Source organism: Hyla sarda, chromosome 13 (assembly GCF_029499605.1).
Source record: "Hyla sarda isolate aHylSar1 chromosome 13, aHylSar1.hap1, whole genome shotgun sequence".
In the NCBI taxonomy this organism is placed as follows: Eukaryota; Metazoa; Chordata; class Amphibia; order Anura; family Hylidae; genus Hyla; species Hyla sarda.
The window spans coordinates 22794150-22814188 of record NC_079201.1 but is presented as its reverse complement, the minus strand read 5'-3'; the positions used below and the strand labels follow the sequence as shown (position 1 = coordinate 22814188).

At 44.1% G+C, this 20039-nt stretch overlaps 1 protein-coding gene across 1 annotated transcript in view; it reads left to right on the top strand.

Moving 5' to 3' along the window:
* The window catches only part of ABCA5 (ATP binding cassette subfamily A member 5), a 203305-nt gene extending 184461 nt beyond the window's left edge, over window positions 1-18844 (top strand). Inside the window, exons 28-41 of the mRNA XM_056550216.1 lie at window positions 4260-4397; window positions 5495-5566; window positions 6275-6366; window positions 6463-6580; window positions 7078-7195; window positions 7286-7377; window positions 8867-9039; window positions 10146-10221; window positions 10311-10405; window positions 10571-10690; window positions 12208-12357; window positions 13563-13642; window positions 14060-14115; window positions 16984-18844. Coding sequence (XP_056406191.1) covers window positions 4260-4397; window positions 5495-5566; window positions 6275-6366; window positions 6463-6580; window positions 7078-7195; window positions 7286-7377; window positions 8867-9039; window positions 10146-10221; window positions 10311-10405; window positions 10571-10690; window positions 12208-12357; window positions 13563-13642; window positions 14060-14115; window positions 16984-17088 — 1485 coding nt within the window. The 3' untranslated portion in view covers window positions 17089-18844. The remainder of the gene's footprint in view (window positions 1-4259; window positions 4398-5494; window positions 5567-6274; window positions 6367-6462; window positions 6581-7077; window positions 7196-7285; window positions 7378-8866; window positions 9040-10145; window positions 10222-10310; window positions 10406-10570; window positions 10691-12207; window positions 12358-13562; window positions 13643-14059; window positions 14116-16983) is intronic.
* Window positions 18845-20039: the final 1195 nt, after the last annotated feature.

The window sequence follows — 20039 nt, the reverse complement described above, 5'->3', positions numbered from 1 at the left end:
CAAAGGAAGTCCTTTTCCTTTCGGTCCTTTCGGACCTCTGGCTCCAGCAAAGGGTCCGGGCAGGTGCCCTCGCCGGACAAGAAGGCTCCCTCGTTCCGGGCACGCCCGTCTTGGAAGTCGGTCCCCAACTGGTCCGGCCGTTTTGCACCCTAATCAGGCAACCGCAAACCCACTTCTGCATGAAGTGAGGCGCCCACCCGTGGTTTCTTCTCGGTGGGAGGTCGTCTCTTGCTTTTTCGAGACATCTGGACCTCACACATTCAGGACTCTTGGGTCAGGGACGTGGTGTCCAACGGTTACCGAATCGAATTCGCCTCCCTTCTGAGGGATCACTTTTTTCGATCCCACGCCCCCCTGTCTCCTCCTCTGGCGAAGCAATTTCGAGCGGCTCTCCAGTCTCTGCTTCTCCAGGGTGTTATCGTTCCCGTTCCTCCAGGGGAATGTTTTCGGGGTTTCTATTCAAATCTTTTCTGTGGTCCCCAAGAAGGACGGTTCTGTGCGACCAATCCTAGACCACAAGCGTCTCAACCGTCACCTTCTCATCCGCCACTTCCGAATGGAATCTCTCCGTTCGGTGGTGGCGTCCCTGGAACAAGGGGAGTTCCTTTCATCGGTGGACATCAAGGATGCCTACCTCCATGTGACAATATTTCCAGGCCATCATCGGTACCTCCGCTTTGAGGTTCCGGAGGGGCACTTTCAATTCGTAGCCCTCCCCTTCGGTCTAGCCACGGCTCCTCGGGTCTTTACAAAGATCCTTGCACCAATGATTGGCCTGTTACGGCCGAGGGGAATCTCGGTGATACCCTATCTGGACGACCTTCTCATCAAGGCTCCAACCAGAGCCCAGACTCTGGAGAATCTGGACATCACTCTCCACACTCTGACTCGCTTCGGGTGGATGGTCAACCGGGACTATTCAGTCCTCCGTCCTACCCAGTCTCTAACCTTCCTGGGACTTCGATTCGACACGGCCTCTGCCCGAATTTCTCTACCGCCGGACAAACGTCTGGCGCTCCGGTCGGGGGTCCGCTCCCTTCGGACCCAGGTATCAGTCTCCATCCGCACTTGTATGGAAGTCCTGGGTCGGATTGTGGCAACTATGGAGGCCGTACCCTTTGCCCAGTTTCATTACCGCCCTCTTCAACTGGCGATTCTCTCTCGATGGAACAGGTCTCCTCTGTCTCTCGATCGTCAGATTGTTCTACCTTGCAGGGTCCGTCAGGGCGGTTGTTACAACGGATGCCAGCCTGTCGGGCTGGGGCAGTGTGTTCAGGGATTGGACAGTTCAGGGACTCTGGTCTCCCCAGGAGACCTTTCTTCCGATAAACATATTGGAATTACGGGCAATTCTTCTTTGTCTTCCTCATTGGGAGTCCCGTATTCAGTCCCGTCCTGTCCGCGTCCAGTCAGACAACGCCATGGCGTACATAAATCGACAGGGCGGCACTCGCAGCTCGGCAGCCATGGCCGAGGTGACCAAGATTCTCACCTGGGCGGAGAGCAAGGTTCCCGCCATTTTGGCGATTCACATTCCGGGAGTGCTCAGCTGGGAAGCGGACTTCCTCAGTCGGTCCTCACCCGACCCCGGAGAGTGGTCTCTACATTCGGAGGTCTTCGCGCAGCTCTGCGACCTCTGGGGCATTCCGGAAGTGGACCTCTTCGCGTCCCGGCACAATCGGAAGATCCTTCCTTTTGTGTCCAAGTCCCGGGACCCTCAAGCTCTGGCCGTGGACGCCCTAGTGATTCCTTGGGCGGGGTTTGCCCTACCCTATCTGTTCCCTCCTCTTCCGCTCCTTCCCAGGGTGCTGAGGAAGCTCAAGGCAGAGGACGTCCCCGCCATTCTGGTAGCTCCAGATTGGCCCCGAAGGTCGTGGTACGCCGACGTAGTCAGGCTCCTGGACGACGCTCCACTGTGCCTTCCGCTCCGCCCGGACCTGCACTCTCAGGGTCCTCTTTGCCACCCCAATTTACAGTCGCTGCATTTGACGGCGTGGCGGTTGAGACCGCGGTTTTAAGGGACCGTGGTTCTCTTCCCAAGTCATTCACACCATGCTCAAGGCTCGTAAGTCCTCCTCCGCAAGAATTTACCACCGTACTTGGCAGTCTTATTTTCGTTGGTGTGAAGCTCAGGACTTCTCCCCGGTAACCTTCTCGGTTCCCCGTATTCTCTCCTTTTTGCAGTCTGGGTTGGAACTGGGGTTATCTCTCAGTTCGCTTATAGGTCAGGTTTCGGCCCTTGCTGTTCTTTTCCAGCGGCCCCTGGCTTCTAATTCTCATGTCCGGACCTTCCTTCAAGGAGTGGCGCACGCTGTTCCTCCTTATCGGTCACCCTCTCCCCCTTGGGACTTGAATTTGGTTCTGAGTGCCCTCCAGGGTGCACCCTTTGAGCCCCTTAGAGAGGTGTCTCTCCGCCTCCTTTCTTGGAAAGTGGTGTTTCTTGTTGCTATCACCTCAATCCGGAGGGTGTCTGAATTGGCAGCTCTTTCCTGCCGTTCTCCTTTTCTGGTGATCCACCAGGACAAGGTTGTTTTCCGGCCAGATCCTTCCTTTTTGCCTAAGGTGGTCTCGGCCTTTCATCTCAATGACGTCCTTTTGTCCTGCTCCTTCTCATCCTAAGGAGCGCTTACTACACAAGCTGGATGTAGTTCGGGCTGATCGGTCTTATCTCTCCATCACTACTTTGTTTCGTCAGTGTGATTCCTTTTTCGTTCTTACGGAAGGTCGTCGCAGGGGACAACCTGCTTCCAAGGCCACCATTTCTCGGTGGATTTGGTCCCCATTTCGGAAGCCTATCGCTGTAAGGGGAAGATTCCTCCTTTCAGGGTTGTGGCTCATTCTACCCGTTCTGTTGGGGCATCCTGGGCTCTCCAGAATAGAGCCTCGGCCTTGCAGATTTGCAAGGCGGCTACCTGGTCGTCTTTGCACACTTTCTGAAGGTTTTACAGAGTTCATACTTTCGCATCGGCTGATGCTAGTATGGGTCGTAAAGTGTTGCAGGCGGCAGTGGATCGGCCGTCTGCCTGACTGGTTATCTGCCCACCCAAGGGACTGCTTTGGTACGTCCCACGGTCTGTGTCCTCCAATGGAGCGGATAGAGAAAAGGAGATTTTTGTTTACTTACCGGAAAATCTCTTTCTCGAAGGATCCATTGGGGGACACAGCTCCCGCCCTTTTTGGGATTTTCCTTTGGTTCTCTGTCCGAGGGCGTGTTCAGTTATGTTTTTTCTTCTGGTTCTCGGACAGTTTTGGGTTTTTATTTGACCTGTTGGTCTCCTCCTATTGCTCTGGAACTTAAACTGATTAGCTCAGAGCCTGAAGGCGGGTATATCCTTCTGGGAGGAGCCGACTTTTTTTATTACCATAGTGTGACACCTCCTAGAGACAGCAGCATACACCCACGGTCTGTGTCCCCCAATGGATCCTTCGAGAAAGAGATTTTACGGTAAGTAAACAAAAATCTCCTTTTTAATAGTTTGAACAATTACGCATGTGCCAATACCAAATGTGTTTATTTTTATCATATTAACATGTTTCTTATATGGAAAAGGGGGGGGGGGGGGGTGATGTGATTATTTTTTTTTAAATGGAAGGCTAATGTATGTGTTTTTTTTACTTTTATTTTTATTTTATTTTTTTACACTTTATTAATCCTTTAGGAGACTTTAAAAAGGAATCAGTAGATTCCTCATACAGATCAATGGAGTTCCATAGAACTCCATTGATCTGTGTGATCTGTGCTCATTTGTTTGAGCCTGCTCAAAGCAGACTCAATCAAATGCAGCTCCACAGTGGCAGAGCTTACCTCCATAGTGGATCGCCCCCGCGATTGTACTGCTGGGGAACGATACACCCCACTAGATCACCAGGGATGGTTAAAAGGTCCCTTTAAATCGCCACTGTCAAATCTGACAGTGGCGATCTAAAGGGTATTAGCGGCTGCTCCCAGCTACTGAAATCAGCTAAGGGCTTCCCCGGTATGGAGTGGGCACAAGCAAGGAGCCCGCTCCATACACCCTGAGCACTGCCGCCTTAAAATTAGAGGTTTGTTCTGCACCTCATTATGGCTCTGCTTGCCCAAAGCGGGGCTAAACACATGAAAAATATACCTGCCCGGAACGTCATGTCCTGGGCGTCGGATGATAGGATTTCCACATCCCTGTAGATGGACATGTGTGTTCCTCAGGACTCAGTGAAATTGTGTCCATAATAAAGTAACGTTACTGATGTATTCTTGTTTCTTCTTTTATGTCTTTTAGACGGGCTTAATCACCATCACTGTAATCGAGTTAGCTTCTGTCATAGGCAACGATCTGATCTCTACAATTTGTCATGATCTTTTTTCCATATTTATTCCCATTTATCCACTTATTGGGGTCCTGATCTGTTTTTCTCGGGTAAGCTATAATTGTTATTGTGTTTAGTCTTTGCAATATATCTACATGCATGTAAGCACAGAACTCTGGGAAGAACATAGGAAGAAACAACACACAATGTCGCTGATGCATTTACAGAAACATCTGAGTAACGCAGTTCCCTCTCAGCTCCGCAACAGTGCAGCTGAGAAGTTATACCCACTAAGGGAAAAATGCTCCCACTCGGGCCCCCAGAGCGCCTCCTAGTTGTTGGGCAGAGCACTCCTTAATTCCCTCCGTGCACTCATATTATGAACTATTTGTCCCTACAGTTACAGCTTCACAGTCCTATCTATCTTCCCCTGCATCCATCCCTATGATCATAAATAAAAGTGTATTACCATTCAGTTACAGCTACACTATCCTCTCCCTAAGCTCATCTATTAGCTTATATAGAGAATTTTGTGGCCCTACAGTTACAGCGGCATAGTCCAGTTAAGCCATAGTATTTGGCCTCTTTTTACAGCTCGGATGTAAGTATTTTGTCACAGTCCTGTTAGCAATATGAGGCTATTTAAATAGTGGTAACATGTGTCTATATCCATCCAATAAATAGAATTCTGATTATAATATTGTGTTTACAACAGAGTACTTCTGTTTTGTCATGCAGTTATAGCTATACTGTTGCCAAGCTCATCCATTTGATGGGGTTTGTATTAGCAATGAAAACTTGTAAAACTTGTATTGTATTTTCTGGAGAAGAAAAGGTTTAGTCTAAAGGGGCGACACGCCTTCTTTACCGTGAGGACTGTGAACTTATGGAACGGTCTACCTCAGGAACTGGTCACAGTAGGAACAATTAACAGCTTTAAAACAGGGTTAGATACATTCCTGGAACAAAATAACATTAATGCTTATGCAGAATTGTAAAACTACATCCCTTCCCCTTATCCCCTTACACCCTTCACTTCAATTCCCTGGTTGGACTTGATGGACGTATGTCTTTTTTCAACCATACTAACTATGTAACTATGTAAAGGGCATGTGTACAAATCATAACAAGTCTGATAAATATGTGTTTTATTGTTGCCAAACGCCTACATATCATCTATATTCATATTCTTATTTTCGTGTTGTAGATGTCCTGGAAAGTTTCAGGTGATGAAAACAGCTACACACAATTGGGAAGGGTTTTGGTGTCTGTTATATCTGTAAGTAATGCTGACTTATATCCAACAATTCTCCTGCACTGTCTGCACCTCACAATTATCTATAGCTTGCAGAGTGATTGTTACACATATACAGGCCATATGTGCATAATGATATTGAAAATGAAAATGCAAACTTATACCAGAAAATGGAATTAGATACTTAAAATCACATACTGTACTGCTTCCTGGTATAGGGCAGGTTAATAACAAATTCCCACCATGATATAAGACACAATGCTATATAGGGAGGCTACACTGAAGCAAAGTATTGATGAACAGCAACTCCTACTACTCATGAGCAGGGTAGATGCTTAGTACCATATTTGCACATAGATACTTTAAAGCATTTATAGGGTGCCAGTCACATGGTTATGTGTAGTGCATCATGCTTACTCATGTATATTAGTTACATCCATACTATTTAATCACGTGGGCTGCCCAGAACCTTCTAAGTGTGCCAATAAAGTACAGACACCCCATGCTTCCCCAGCATCACTAGCTAAACTGCATCCTAAAAAATATATTTGACTAATTGACCAATCATCTATTTATTTCCTATCCTATAAATAGTGGATAACTATTAATTGGATGTTAACCCCTTTGAGATTTTTGCGCAGCTCACAAAGTCTCATCATTGTAAATTTAGAACCATTCCTGCATCCAATGAGCTCATGAAACTGATATGACTCTCATGCTGTTTCTTTGCAGCCTTTGCTGCAGTGTGTAGTTTTACTCCTTATCCTGCGATACTTGGAGGTACAGAATGGTGGCAAATCCATTAGAAAAGATCCAGTATTCAGGTATGCTATTGTTTTGTATTACAGCCACACCTAAAACAACTGTAGCTGAAAAGTTTCTACTAGTTGCTTATTTATACTCCATTCACGTTCTAACAGGACTAAAGAGAAAAAAAACAAGATGTGGAAATTCACTGAAGTCCCCGAAGATGAAGATGAGGATGTGCGGGTAGAAAGAGCTAGAGTTGGCGAATATATGGCATCAAATTGTTACGAGGTATGGACTATATCGGTCGTCAAAAGGGCAATAAAACATGTAGTTTATAAAAAATAAAAAGCTGGAAACCTAACAGAATGTATAAAGCCAGAAGAACATCCCAGATTTAAGGTGTTGTTCATTCTCCAGATACACCATCAATAATAGATAGTTGGAGGTCCAACTCCCCCACACCTGCCGATCAGTTGTTTGAAGGAGCAGTGGCAAGCATGGAAGGCACCACTGCAACTTCATTGTTCACCTGCGCTCATCCTTCCTGTTGGTGGATTAGTAGCAGTGGTTCAAAGAACTTCAACATAGGTCCCATTCGCTTGTACAGTGCTAAAGGTTTTTTATAAATGGGCACCATGAAAAAGTCAGTCTGCTTCTCAGCATGGTTGAGGGCAGATTACATATTATTGTGTACTTTAAGAGTTGCCTAGTGTCCTAGAAATGTCATACCATAAAATCAATCTAATGTGGTACCAAAAGCATAATCTGTTTTGTTTCCATTTCAGAAACCTGCAGTCTTGGTTACTGGTTTACACAAAGAATATCAAGAAAGGGGCAAAACCATTATTGGAAAGGCGTTACGAAAACTAGTTGCAAATAATATATCATTTTGTGTAAGAAAAGGTGATTATCTTAACTACTAAGAATGCATGTAGATATATGGGAATAATCATCTGTGGTCTTTTACAGATAAACTTCTCTAATTTATTTCAGGAGAGATTCTCGGATTGGTGGGGCCAAATGGATCAGGGAAAAGCACATTACTGGATATGATGGTGGGTCAGACAGAGCCAAATGCCGGACAGGTTAGTAAGATATTAATATGAAACTATTGATATCGCAGGCAGGAAAATGTTAAAAGACAAGAGAGTAGGGGACAGCTTGAAGGTCTCACTGTTTTGAACGTGTATTAAAGTGGTTGTCTAATCATACAGTATTTTTCCACTTGATCTAACATCGGTCATAGCCGGAAGTAACTATGTGCTGGATGGTCGGCTTGCTGAGGCCATTCTCCAGCACCCAGCAAGTATTGTGCACGGGTCCTTTTCTGACTTAATAAGCAAAAGACCTCAGCAACCCAAACGTTCATCATGAAGTTGTGTTTCTCTTTGCACATTGTCAGATAGAGCAGAAGAGTGTGTTTGGCCAACCCCTTTAAGATTTCAGAGCTTGCCCTTTTTTTTATTTATTTATTTTTTTTAAAACAAAAATAGAGAAAAAGAAACACATCCGCACATCCACCATTTGCATTTTGATATATTTGATTTTTAGCATAAATTCAAACACTAACAGGTTGTTAGTATACATCTTGATCAAAAAGTACAAGCTAACTCGCCACGTCAAGGCCACCTATTTAGAGTTGGTCCCTAACCCAACATTGGCGTAGCGCCGGGCGGCGGCCACCGCAACACCATGCCCACAGGGGGAGTGACCCAGTGGCCAGGCAGCCCCACTGCTGCCCGACCAAGCCCCCTGTGGGCTTGGTGTCTCAGAGGCAGTGGTCACTGCCCGGCGCTATGCCAGTGTCCGGTTAGGGACCGACTCTAAATAGGTGGCCTTGATGTGGCGAGTGGGCTTGTACTTTTTGATCAAAATGTATACTAACAACCTGTTAGTTTTTGAAATTATGCTGAGAAGCAAATATATCAAAATACAAATGGTGAATGTGCGGCTATGTTTCTCTATTTTTGTTGTACATTTGTAGTCTCTCCCTTCTTCCATGGTTAGCACTCCACTCCACCCATTTGGTCCAGGCGGTTTAAGTTAGCAGGAGACTGCATATGGGTTTCCTCCTAACATTCTCCCAGCCCTCTGCCAGTGAGCACATGGTAGGTTTCATACTGGTGTGGTTCTCTGTGGTGGCCATTGTTTCTGTGATGCTTTGTCTGTGGGGTGGTGTGGCCCAGAGCCAGGGGCTTGGTCAGGCAGCAGTGGGGCTGCCTGACCACTGGGTCATTCCCCCTGTGGGCTTGGTGTTGTGGAGGTAGTGGTCGCTGCCCGGCGCTACGCCAGTGTTAGGTTAGGCACCCACTCTGACTAGGTGGCCTTGACGTGGCGAGTGGGCTTGTACTTTTTGATCAAAATGTATAATAACAACCTGTTAAGTTTTTTAATTTATGCTGGGAAGCAAGTAGATCAAAATACAAATGGGGGATGTGCAGCTATGTTTCTCTATTTGTGTTGTACTTTTCTTTTTTTAAGTCACTATCTAAGGTGTTGACAGTGTTAGAGTATGCTCAAATAGAAGCATAGTTGGATGACTAATAGGAAACCTGCTTGATATTATGTTTATAGATTTTGATAGGTGATACAGACTCTTCAAATCAAGGAAATGCTCCAGTACGATTTATGGGATATTCTCCTCAAGTAAACCATCTGTGGCCGGAGATAAAGTTAGAAGAACACCTTGAGATGTATGGATCCATCAAAGGCATGAGCAAAAGTCATCTAAAAGAAGTAATAAAAAGGTACCTGGTTTGATATTATCTAATAATAACTAGATTATATTATATGTCTGTAAATATAACTTTATTTATCCTTAAAGGGGTACTCCGGTGCTTACACATCTTATCCCCTATCCAAAGGATAGGGGATAAGATGCCTGATTGCGGGAGTCCCGCAGCTGGGGACGCCCGTGATCATGCACGCGGCACCCCGTTTGTAATCAGCCCCCGGAGCGTGTTCCCTCCGGGTCTGATTATGGTCGACCGCAGGGCCGGCGGCGTGTGACGTCACGCCCCAGCCCCCGTGCGACGTCACGCTCCGCCCCTCAATGCAAGCCTACGGGAGGGGGCATGATAGCTATCACGCCCCCTCCCTTAGGCTTGCATTGAGGGGCGGAGCGTGACATCACACGGGGGTGGAGGCGTGACGTCACACGCCGCCGGCCCTGCGGTCGACCTTAATCAGACCCGGAGCGAACACGCTCCGGGGGCTGATTACAAACGGGGTGCCGCGTGCATAATCACGGGCGTCCCCAGCTGCGGGACTCCCGCGATCAGGCATCTTATCCCCTATCCTTTGGATAGGGGATAAGATGTGTAAGCACCGGAATACCCCTTTAACACCTACACTAGTATTTTCCTGCCCAATCTGAGATAGGGAGCAGAATACACATCTGCACAGTGGGAGGGTTCTGTAATTACTACTCTTGGCAAGTAACATCTACAGTTCCAATTTTATTTATTAGGACCCATATGTGATTCTCACTAGGTGCTGTAATTTTGCATGCCCAGTGTTCACCAGCATCTCACATTAACCTTGATGCTGAATTTAAAATAAAAATAACACTTCCAGGTAGAAACTATGCTGCCTGGTGACTAACTTTAACCTATAGGAAACACCTGAACTCAATAATGAGTTCCTTTAGCCATATATTTTATCTTTAGGTGTGAATTGTGATGTGTCCATCCTCAATTCTGCTTTATGGTGTTTTCACAGGTACAGCTTTCTCAGCATATTTGATGCTGCAGATTTCAATGTAAACTAAATGATTAAATCTGCAGCATCTAATATGCGTGTGATGCTGTACGTGTGAATAGATCCTTAATGGTCATTGCTGCATTGGTTACAGGATTGTAGAAACTCTAGACATGAAAGAAGATCTCCATAAACCTGCTAAGAAGCTGTCAATAGGAACTCAGCGAAAGGTGATTTTAACCCTATTAGAATTTACCTGTGGATAAATTGGCCTGTTGTGATAGGTCTGTCAATATTCTAAACTCTGCTTGTTCCACAGTTGTGCTTTGCGCTCAGCATGTTGGGGAATCCTGATGTAGTTTTACTGGATGAACCTTCCAATGGCATGGACTCCAAGGCTAAGCAGCGCATGTGGTGAGAAGAGCTGTGCTTTTGTATACCTTTCCCAGAATCAATGTCATTTTTTTTACTTATTATTAGTGTTTTATACATTTAAAATATGGTCGGCACCCTAAAATACTACACATTGATATTATTAGTGTTTTATTTAGGATTCTCTTACATTTAATGTATCTTTAGGAAAGTGATACGGTCTACATTCAAAGGCAAAGAGCAGGCAGCGGTGCTTACCACACATTTCATGGAGGAGGCAGAAGCTGTGTGCGACCGTGTGGCAATTATGGTATCTGGGCAGCTAAGGTGGGTACAGTCTATCATTCCATTGTATGCCCCACACCCATGGGATTTTTCTGAACCTGTTGCTATAGTTGTGTAACCATTAGAGTGTACCATCATTATAGTCTTTTATTGACCATGGTCAAGTCTCCTCTGGAATGGGTTGCACTGCAGTTGGTGAGGGTCACAGCAATATAACTTCCTCCAAACTGATTTCATTTCGTACCAAGTGGATTGAATTTGTCAAACAATATAATGTATGTGGTGGTAAGCAGGAGTGGGATTACAATTTTTACCAGGTTCCCTACTTGGCGTTACAGATGTCCATGGTGTAGCTAGCATGCTGCAGAAATTTTTTCTCCTCTAATAATCAAATATACCAATTGCCAAGTCAGGTAATGTACTATAAAAGTTTTTACAATGTATAACTACTCCTCATGATATGGCATTAAAGGGGTACTCCGCTGCCCTGCTTCCGGAGCTCCGCTTCCCAGCGTCCGGAAGTTTATTGTTCCGAATGCTGTGTACGGGCTTCCGTGTTCAGGGCCGCCCCTTGTGACATCACGCCCGCTCCCTCAACGAAAGTCTATGGGAAGGGGGCGCGACGGTCGTCACGAGGGGGCGGGCGTGAACACGGAAGCCCGCACACAGCGTTTGGAACAATAAATTTCAGGACGCTGGAGAGCGGCGCTCCGGAAGCAGGGCAGCGGAGTACCCCTTTAACTATAGTAAAGGTTTGCTGGGAGTTACTGTTTAACCCAGCATGGCTGCAGACCTTACAAGTGAACACAATGCTGATGGGGCACAGTAGTAGAAGACATAAAAATGTCAGTAATTCACAGGTGACGTCTTCACTAGAATTGTTCCATTTTTTCTTCATCTGGTCCATACTGCAATTACTTCTTTCACATATGTTATACACTGTGCCTCCTCTATTTTAATATACTGTGCCCCCCTTAATATAGCGGTTTAAGATTCTTACCAGTCCCTGTGCCTGCGCTGTCCTCACAAGATTCCGCTATGGCCTCTTCTAGCCAGGTGTGTAATGTGGGAAGCAGTGCAGAAGGTGTGTAATGTAATCACGCCACCTGTTTTTCCTATGGGACACCAAGCCGTGGAGCAGGAAGTTATGGGTGTCTTCACATAAGCCAGCCGCTGATCTTTAACTGTAAGTGTAGTTAAAATTGACTTTGTTGGTTCTCGCTATTCCCTGGTTCACTGAATCAGCTGTTATTTTAACAACCGATTAGAGAACCAGCTGAGTCCACCCCTGGTATCAGATTGACTTCCAACAGTGTCTTCTGTTTTACTAAACAAGGTTTGTACAGGTTGGATTTTGACCCATCTATTCTTACATATGCTCAGAGATAAGACATCAAACACAAACTTAAATATATTGTGACGGTTTCTTCAGTGCTATTCCCTGCAGGCTGTTACATTGGGCATTATGGGGGTTTCATGCAGTTCTATGTATGTTGTAATAGGTTGATGAGTATTAAAATATTAAATGTAATAACGCTTGTTCCTGCATTTCCTTTCAGGTATATTGGGTCTGTTCAGCACCTGAAAAGTAAGTTTGGGAGGCATTTCTCTCTAGATTTGAAGCTTGATGCTGACTCTGGGATGCAGCAGATGGAGCTCTTACACCGGGAGATCGTAAAACACTTCCCAAATGCCTACCGCCAAGAGAGGTATGTATTTTAGAAGTTTAGCAACCAAGAAAGAACAAAGGCAGGAAAAAAGAGGAATTGGCACTGGGGACGACACTGTTTAAAAAGTAGCAATGTTTGTACAGCAGGAAGAGTATGCCTGCTGCTAGCCGGAGTGGAGTAAATAAGGAGTCCCGATATTGGTGTCAGTAGTGGTGCGTCTAGTGTGTGTGTGTGTGTGTGTGTATGTGTGTATATATATATATATATATATATATATATATAATATCGAAGAGAATAGTACGGCCTGACGAAGCGCCCATTGACACGATACAGACCGTGGCCGCCGTCTGAGCTCCCCCAATACCATCTACCGCCCCCCTGCTGAATATCCCGATGGCTCTTCTGTTTGAAGCATCCCGCTTAAGTCTGACCATGTGAGTGCTCCGTCTCTATTCTCTTCGTTATTATTTTAGAAGTTTCATACAGCACCCAAAGAACTAGCATGTGTAAAAAGCACACTGGCTCCTGGTTGTTTTTTGCATTGTGTGTTATGCGTGCAGTGTACCTCCAGGGATACTCACCAGCAGTATCTGACACAGATATGGGAAGATAACTGTACTTCCAACTACCCAGGGAATATCGTTCATATATTCTGTTCTAATTAATCGGACATATTCATGATAAAGAGCATCAGCAACTGTACCGGCCATCAGTCTCTCCGCACCTGGTGTTAGAATGGATGGAAGAGTGTCCCTGTACAGTGCTGTAGAACTGTGTTAATCTGAAATGCCCTTACTATGTTGCCCTTTATTATTCTGCTTTTTTAAGTGTTACTATCAATTAAAAAAAACTTGACATGTTACCCAGACATGTCAAAGTTTTGATCACGCCGCGTCTCACCTGAGACCCGTTGCAATAGCTAGTTATAAGCCAGGGAGGTTTGCAGCAGCACACACCTCACTTTTAAGCAGTCGATCAAGTTTGACCTTTTTGCTATGCAACTAAAAGGTCCAATCTGGAGACCGGACGGGAAGTTGAGCACGATATAAGGCACACTTCCCAGAATTTTGACTAGTGATCGCAGCAGAATTAAGGAGTGAGACCTGTTGTGATCAAAACTTTTGACATGTCTGGGCAACATGTCAAAAGTTTAGTTTTTTTTAAATAGAAACTCTTTAAAGTTTACCCATATGTAAAAAACTTGTCAGCACTCTTAACTAAAAATAATTATGTCCATACTTCAGCTTTGCTTCGCTGATGTCCTACAAAGTTCCTAAAAGTGACGTTCAGTCCCTCTCACAGGCATTCTTCAATCTGGAGCAAGGTAAGATTTAATTTTTTTAGATAGTACCTGTATATGCATTTGTGGGGCAGCAGCACTGAAAAGGACAGACAAGTTTTCATTCTAATGTTCCCCAAACTTTGGTTCTCCAGCTGTTGAAGAACTACAATTCCGATTGTGGGACATGATAGCTTTTCAGACAGAGGATTGAAGTTGTTCGGCGTTGTTCTGCAGTTGCTAGAAAGCTCCGTCTGTCAGGCATAATGGGAGTTGTAGTTTTGCAACAGCTAGAGAGCCACAGGTTGGGGAATGCTGACGTATAGCATACATTTTCATCAAAAGAGTTCAAGGGTGCCTGGAGGCAGATCCCTCTGATCCTAAATGTTGATGGCCTATCCTAATAATCAGCACCGTCTGTAATGTGCATTAAACTGACATTATTTTCTATCTTTTCCTTAGTGAAGCGTTCTTTTAATGTTGAAGAGTACAGCTTTTCCCAGTCAACACTTGGACAGGTAACATTGACTTAAATCATATATAGGGGGAGTATTCCAGCTTGCGTAATGCATATTGATAGGTAGTCTTCCAGGTATAGCTGGTCGCAGTTTAATGAAGTGGCACGGCGCTGGAAAAATATTTGCAGCCCCATTGTTTAAATGGTACCTGTCATTAGTATTAAAATTAATATGTTATAGATTAGCTTATTTGAATAACTTTTTTAATATACAGTGGTCCCTCAAGATACGATAGTAATTTGTTCCAAATGAACCATCGTTAGTTGAAACCATCGTATGTTGAGGGATCTGTGCAATGAAAAGAATAGGTTATACTCACCTGTCCCCGCCGTTCCAGACCATCACCGCTGCCCTGGATGTCGCCGTCCATCCCTGTCGCCGCGTCCCCGACGCTCCGGACCGTCTCTGCTGCCTGGGATCATCGCTCTTCATCGCCGCCATCACGTCGCAGCGCACGCTGCTCCTATTGGATGATGGGACGGCGTGCGCGGCGACGTAATGATGACGATGGAGAGCGACGGCGATGCAGGGGATCTCGAAGAGGATGGTTCGGAACGTCGGGGACAGGTGAGTGATAGTCACCGGACCACACGGGGAACCTTAAACGGCTTTCCGGCGGCCTGCGCTCCCGGATAGCCGTTTATGCGATGGCCTCGACATTCAAAAGCATCGTATGTTGATGCTGCCTTCAACATGCAATGGCCTCTGAGAGGCCATCGTATGTTGAAATTATCGGATGTCGGGGCCATCGTAGGTCTGGGGGTTACTGTATCTGTTCATAAAAATTTTTGTTACTTTGTGTTAAATTAACTCCTAAAAAGTCAGGAAATGCAGGTAGGACCTCAGATTTGCTCAGTGTATAGCGTGTATAGTAGAGTACAGAGAGCCCGGTGGGGGGGGGGTGCAGTCTCAGCTAAGTTTTGTTTGCAGGGAATAATACAAGTCTCTTCGCCACTTTTGGAAAGAATTTCATTCTTCTTTCTTTACTGATATGTAGTCAAGTCACATCATGCATTCTATTATATTTACAGTCAGTTCTACTGCTTTACTTTAATGAAACAGTAGAAACGTGAGGCACTCACCAAGCACTGTGTTCAGCAGCAGATACATTTTTCTTAGTGCAGATTAAAACGCAGCAAGACCGCAAAGGTACGCCACTAGCGGGGCTGTAGTGACAGCGGCTGTTTCACACCCGTTTGGTGTTTCATCAGACTACTGCACTACACTTGTCCAGTGGGAGGTATAAACTCATGTGACACAGGTGAATGGGCGTATACAAGATTCAAAAATACAGAAATACACATTAAAAACAAAAACCACTAATAGAAACATTATGTAGATATCTAATATACCAACGTTGATTAATATCTTTAATTTTAGAGGCCATGGGTCTGAAACGAAATGTGAAAGAAAAAAGATAACCTTTAGTTTGCTGCTGATCGTTCCTACATCTTTTGCAAAGCAACGACAAGCAACTTTTAGATTAAGCTATTGCAAAGATTTGGTTCAAGACTTCGGGTGGATTTCCCCGGGGAAAAATACTATTGTACAACTCTTTTGCTTCATTACAATGTTCTTCATCGCTGTCGTTGATTCGCCCAAGACGCATGAACTGACTGTAGTGAACTGAAGTCTTCATGTGCATGAGAGAATTACAGTGGTCCCTCAAGTTACAATATTATTTGGTTCTAGGATGACCATTGTATGTTGAAACCATTGTATGTTGAGACCATAACTCTCTGGAAACCTGGTAATTGGTTCTGAAGCCCCAAAATGTCATCCAAAAATAGGAAAAAGTGAGGATTAAAGAAAAATGGGTAGATAACTAATACATATAAATTAAGTCCTAACATATAAGTGTTAAATATACCGGTCCTTATGACACAGTCACCATGGAGACCAAACGAGTTCTTGCTTGTATAAAAAAACATACATTTATTGTAGTCTTCTTGACATCATGGCAGACAGTACATAAAACAAGAAATCTTCAGGTAAAGACAGTCCTTAGCATACAGTAGGAAGGTTATGTAGGCATGTCCTTAGACTTGTCTCACCAGCTGGGGTTCCTGTATGTTGGATGCTTCTTGGAAAGTCCTTCTAAGATGTCCGCCTCTGTTAGCATCCTTCATCAGGCTGGCTTGGTCTGGTCTGGCTTGGCCCCGCCTTCCTTCCTTTGTTCATTAGCTTTGAAGCCCCAACCTTATATACCATAACTATGGGTGTGTTTACTATGATTGAAGTGTGTACCTATATAGTATATATCAACTCCTAGTGGGTTGGCTGAATGTATGTATATATATATATATATATATATATATATCTCATGGGTGTATACATTATGTCATGGTTACACTGTTATCTGATTGGATACTACTAACCTTACATGTCAGGAAGCGGCGCATGCACAGTGAAGACCAGTTAGGAGCGTCAAAGAGACAGCCACATAATAAAACTAACATTGCGGTTGAAAGGCCAGACGGATCCGGCCAACGTAGAGATCATAGGAATCAGCGTCTCCCGCACTATCCATCAGTATCTGTGGTTAGTGCGGGAGCAAACATGTGACAGTTTTCCTTTAAAGGCTTGCATGAATTAGGGTCTGTTGCTTTGCTGTTAGCCATCAGTCCGCATGACATCTCCCTGTGTGAAGCAGAAATAAGCACATGTTGTCCAGAATGCATTGTACTGCTCTGTTAGGAATGTGTCTATCAGCACAGTAACCACTGATTCCATAAATGCAGCTCTAGGGTGAATGGCAATAAATGATGAGTACAAGATAGGGAAATCAAAGTAGTTGCATTGTTGAGCTATACGTAGGTATGAGTTTGGATTGTAAAGATCTCAATGTCCTGTATTTGCAATTCACAGGTGTTTATTGAACTTGCCAAGGAGCAGGAAGAAGACGATAATTTTGGCACCATGAACAGCACACTCTGCTGGAACAGAGGACAGGAGGACAGCGTTGCCTTCTGAGCACTGCCTGAAAGCCTACACCCTTGTAATTGTATTAAGCAGTGTGACTTTAACCCCTCGCCCGAGGGACCAGCGGTTTGGTGCGGTGTTACCACCCCCCTTCGGCTTAGGAGATCTTTGAGAACTGTGCTGTGTCTGTATACCCTGACTTCTGAAATTACTTGAAAACAGGAGGATCCTAAGAACTGGCTCATGTACTGATATTCTGCAATTCAGGTTTCTAAGGGTTCACAAGCACCTCAGTAATGTGGTGCTTTAACATGGTGCAGGCATTTCAGCACTGTGACTACTCCATTGTCTTGTAATTCTGTGGGCTAACTTAAATTATGTTGCATTACCTCAAGTCTTCCTTTCTTAACATTGAGTTGAGAATCAGACCTGTTGAAGTCTCTATGAACATTTCCCTCATGTAGAGACATCTTATGAACATATGCAATGCTCCCTTCCTCTTTCAGCTGTAGTCCATGGTTTTTCCTCTTGAGAACCAATTTTGGACATTCTGCCCTCTAATCAGTTACTTTATTTTAGTAAAACTTATGTAACCCCCTTCTAAAGCAATGGTTGACTACTAGATATGATCCCTCCTTACTTAAACACTGTTTAAAGGGTACTCCCAACTCACATTGTGATCTGTGGCCCCTTTGCAGTCTTTTGTTCACATTGGCACCAGAGTCACCTAGTGTGCAAAGGGAATCGCAACACAGATCTAATCAGGAGAATGGGGGATGTTGCAATTCTTCCACGACTGAGGCGACAGGAGTGCAGCTCTTGAAGGAAATACAATGCAGCACTGTGGCTCTTAAATTTTCTGGGTAGTGGTCGGATCCAAACCAATTGTAAAGTAATGGCATATTTTATTGATATGTCATTGCTTTCTAAGGTAGGAATACCCCTTTGGGTAAGGGGATCTTCTGGAACTATGAGAATCATCAAATCTCTGTAGACACTAGGATTAAATCATACTGCCCATAATGCTTTCACCACTTCGCCACTAGTTGGCAGTAATGTGCAGCCTTTTTGCCCCCTTCCCCTCAGTTCTGCATTGTGGGTTCACACAACAACCACTAATCTAACCCTATATGTGCATCTCTTAGATGTTTATACATAAAGTGCACATGCAGCACTTTAAAAAGTCTCGAATGTCTAAGTGTTTCATGGCTGAAACACAGTATCTGCACTGAAAATGTATGACGGTATTTTTTTTTCTTTAATAAATGGAGTGTATACTGTGATAACCAGTGATAGGAGGCAAGGGGGAGAGGGGGGGGTCATTCGAGATCTTCATTGTACAGTACCTTTCTTTTGTATCTCTTAGTTGCTGCATTAGAATGTCAGACCTTCACACATCTGTGCCTGCAAGACTTTGCTATGCAAGAATTTAAGCAAAGAAATGTTAGCAAAGAATGATCCCTCTGGCATGATCTCCCGCTGTAGATGGTAAGAATAGAATAGATGGATAATTGAGAAGCACATTTATTTAAGGACATATCCAAAATAACTACATAACACAACGTTGCTTGAAAGGGGATTTTCCTGGTTTATGTAAATGAAGCTTAGTCATTGTATAATTTTTGCAACTTAGAGGGGGAAAAAGTCCTCAGTACCTGTGCATGCTGTCTGTGAATGAAAAACATTCTTATTTATATCCAAAGGATGAAAGACTACTGTAACCATGTCCTTAAAGGGGTTATCCAGGAAAAAAACTTTTTTTTTATATATCAATTGGCTCCAGAAAGTTAAACAGATTTGTAAATTTCTTCTATTAAAAAAATCTTAATCCTTTCAGTACTTATGAGCTTCTGAAGTTAAGGTTGTTCTTTTCTGTCTAAGTGCTCTCTGATGACACTTGTCTCGGGAACCGCCCAGTTTAGAAGAGGTTTGCTATGGGGATTTGCTTCTAAACATCAGAGAGCACTTAGACAGAAAAGAACAACCTTAACTTCAGAAGCTCATAAGTACTGAAAGGATTAAGATTTTTTAATAGAAGTAATTTACAAATCTGTTTAACTTTCTGGAGCCAGTTGATATATATAAAAAAGTTTTTTCCTGGAATACCCCTTTAATAGTAAAACACACATCCCTGTGAGCAGGATGAGTTATCAGTCTTTAACTGCAAGTAAAAATGCATCCATTCACTTAGAACAAGCCACGAAAACACAACCATGAAGGGAAACAGGCACCAATTTGTGCAGTGTGTAAAACTAATCTAACACACACTGAATTATTTAGCAACAAATATATTATGGCATTGGCATTTTCATACATATCTGCTTATAATATTCACACTGGAACTTTTTCTACCCCAGAATCTGTGTGGGGTAGAGATGTAACTACCCCACAGGAGTCCAAACTTGAAGCGCCGGCAGACCAGGAATGCGGCGGGACCTCAAGGGGAGACCGCTAGTGGCCCAGAAAAACCATCTAAGGATTAAAGGGGTATTCCGGGATAGGGGACAATATGTCTGATCGCGGGGGGCCCGCTGCTGAGACCCCTGCGATGTCCCTGCAGGACCCGCATTCTATGCGGGTGCTGACTCTCCAGTTTCGGAAATCTTCCGGAGGTTTCCGAAACTGGAGACACAATCCCCACATAGAATGTGGGTGCTGCAGGGAGATCGCAGGGGGTCTCAGCAGCAGGACTCCCACAATCAGACACCTTATCCCCTATCCTTTGGATAGGGGATAAAATGTTTTTGCCCGAAATACCTCTTTAATTCTTTTAAAAACATATACATAACAAAGTGTTTTGTTTTTAAAAGAACTAAAACATAAAAAATAAATTACGGTATATGACAGTGCCCATTTAAAAGGTTACATTCCAGAAATGTTTTCCACTCTTGACCAATAACTAATTAATGTCCTTTTTATTCTATTTTTAGAATGTTTTTAAACTACAACAAATTATGTTACTTTACCCTGAAGCACATTGTTGTTTTTCTGGTAAAATTCTC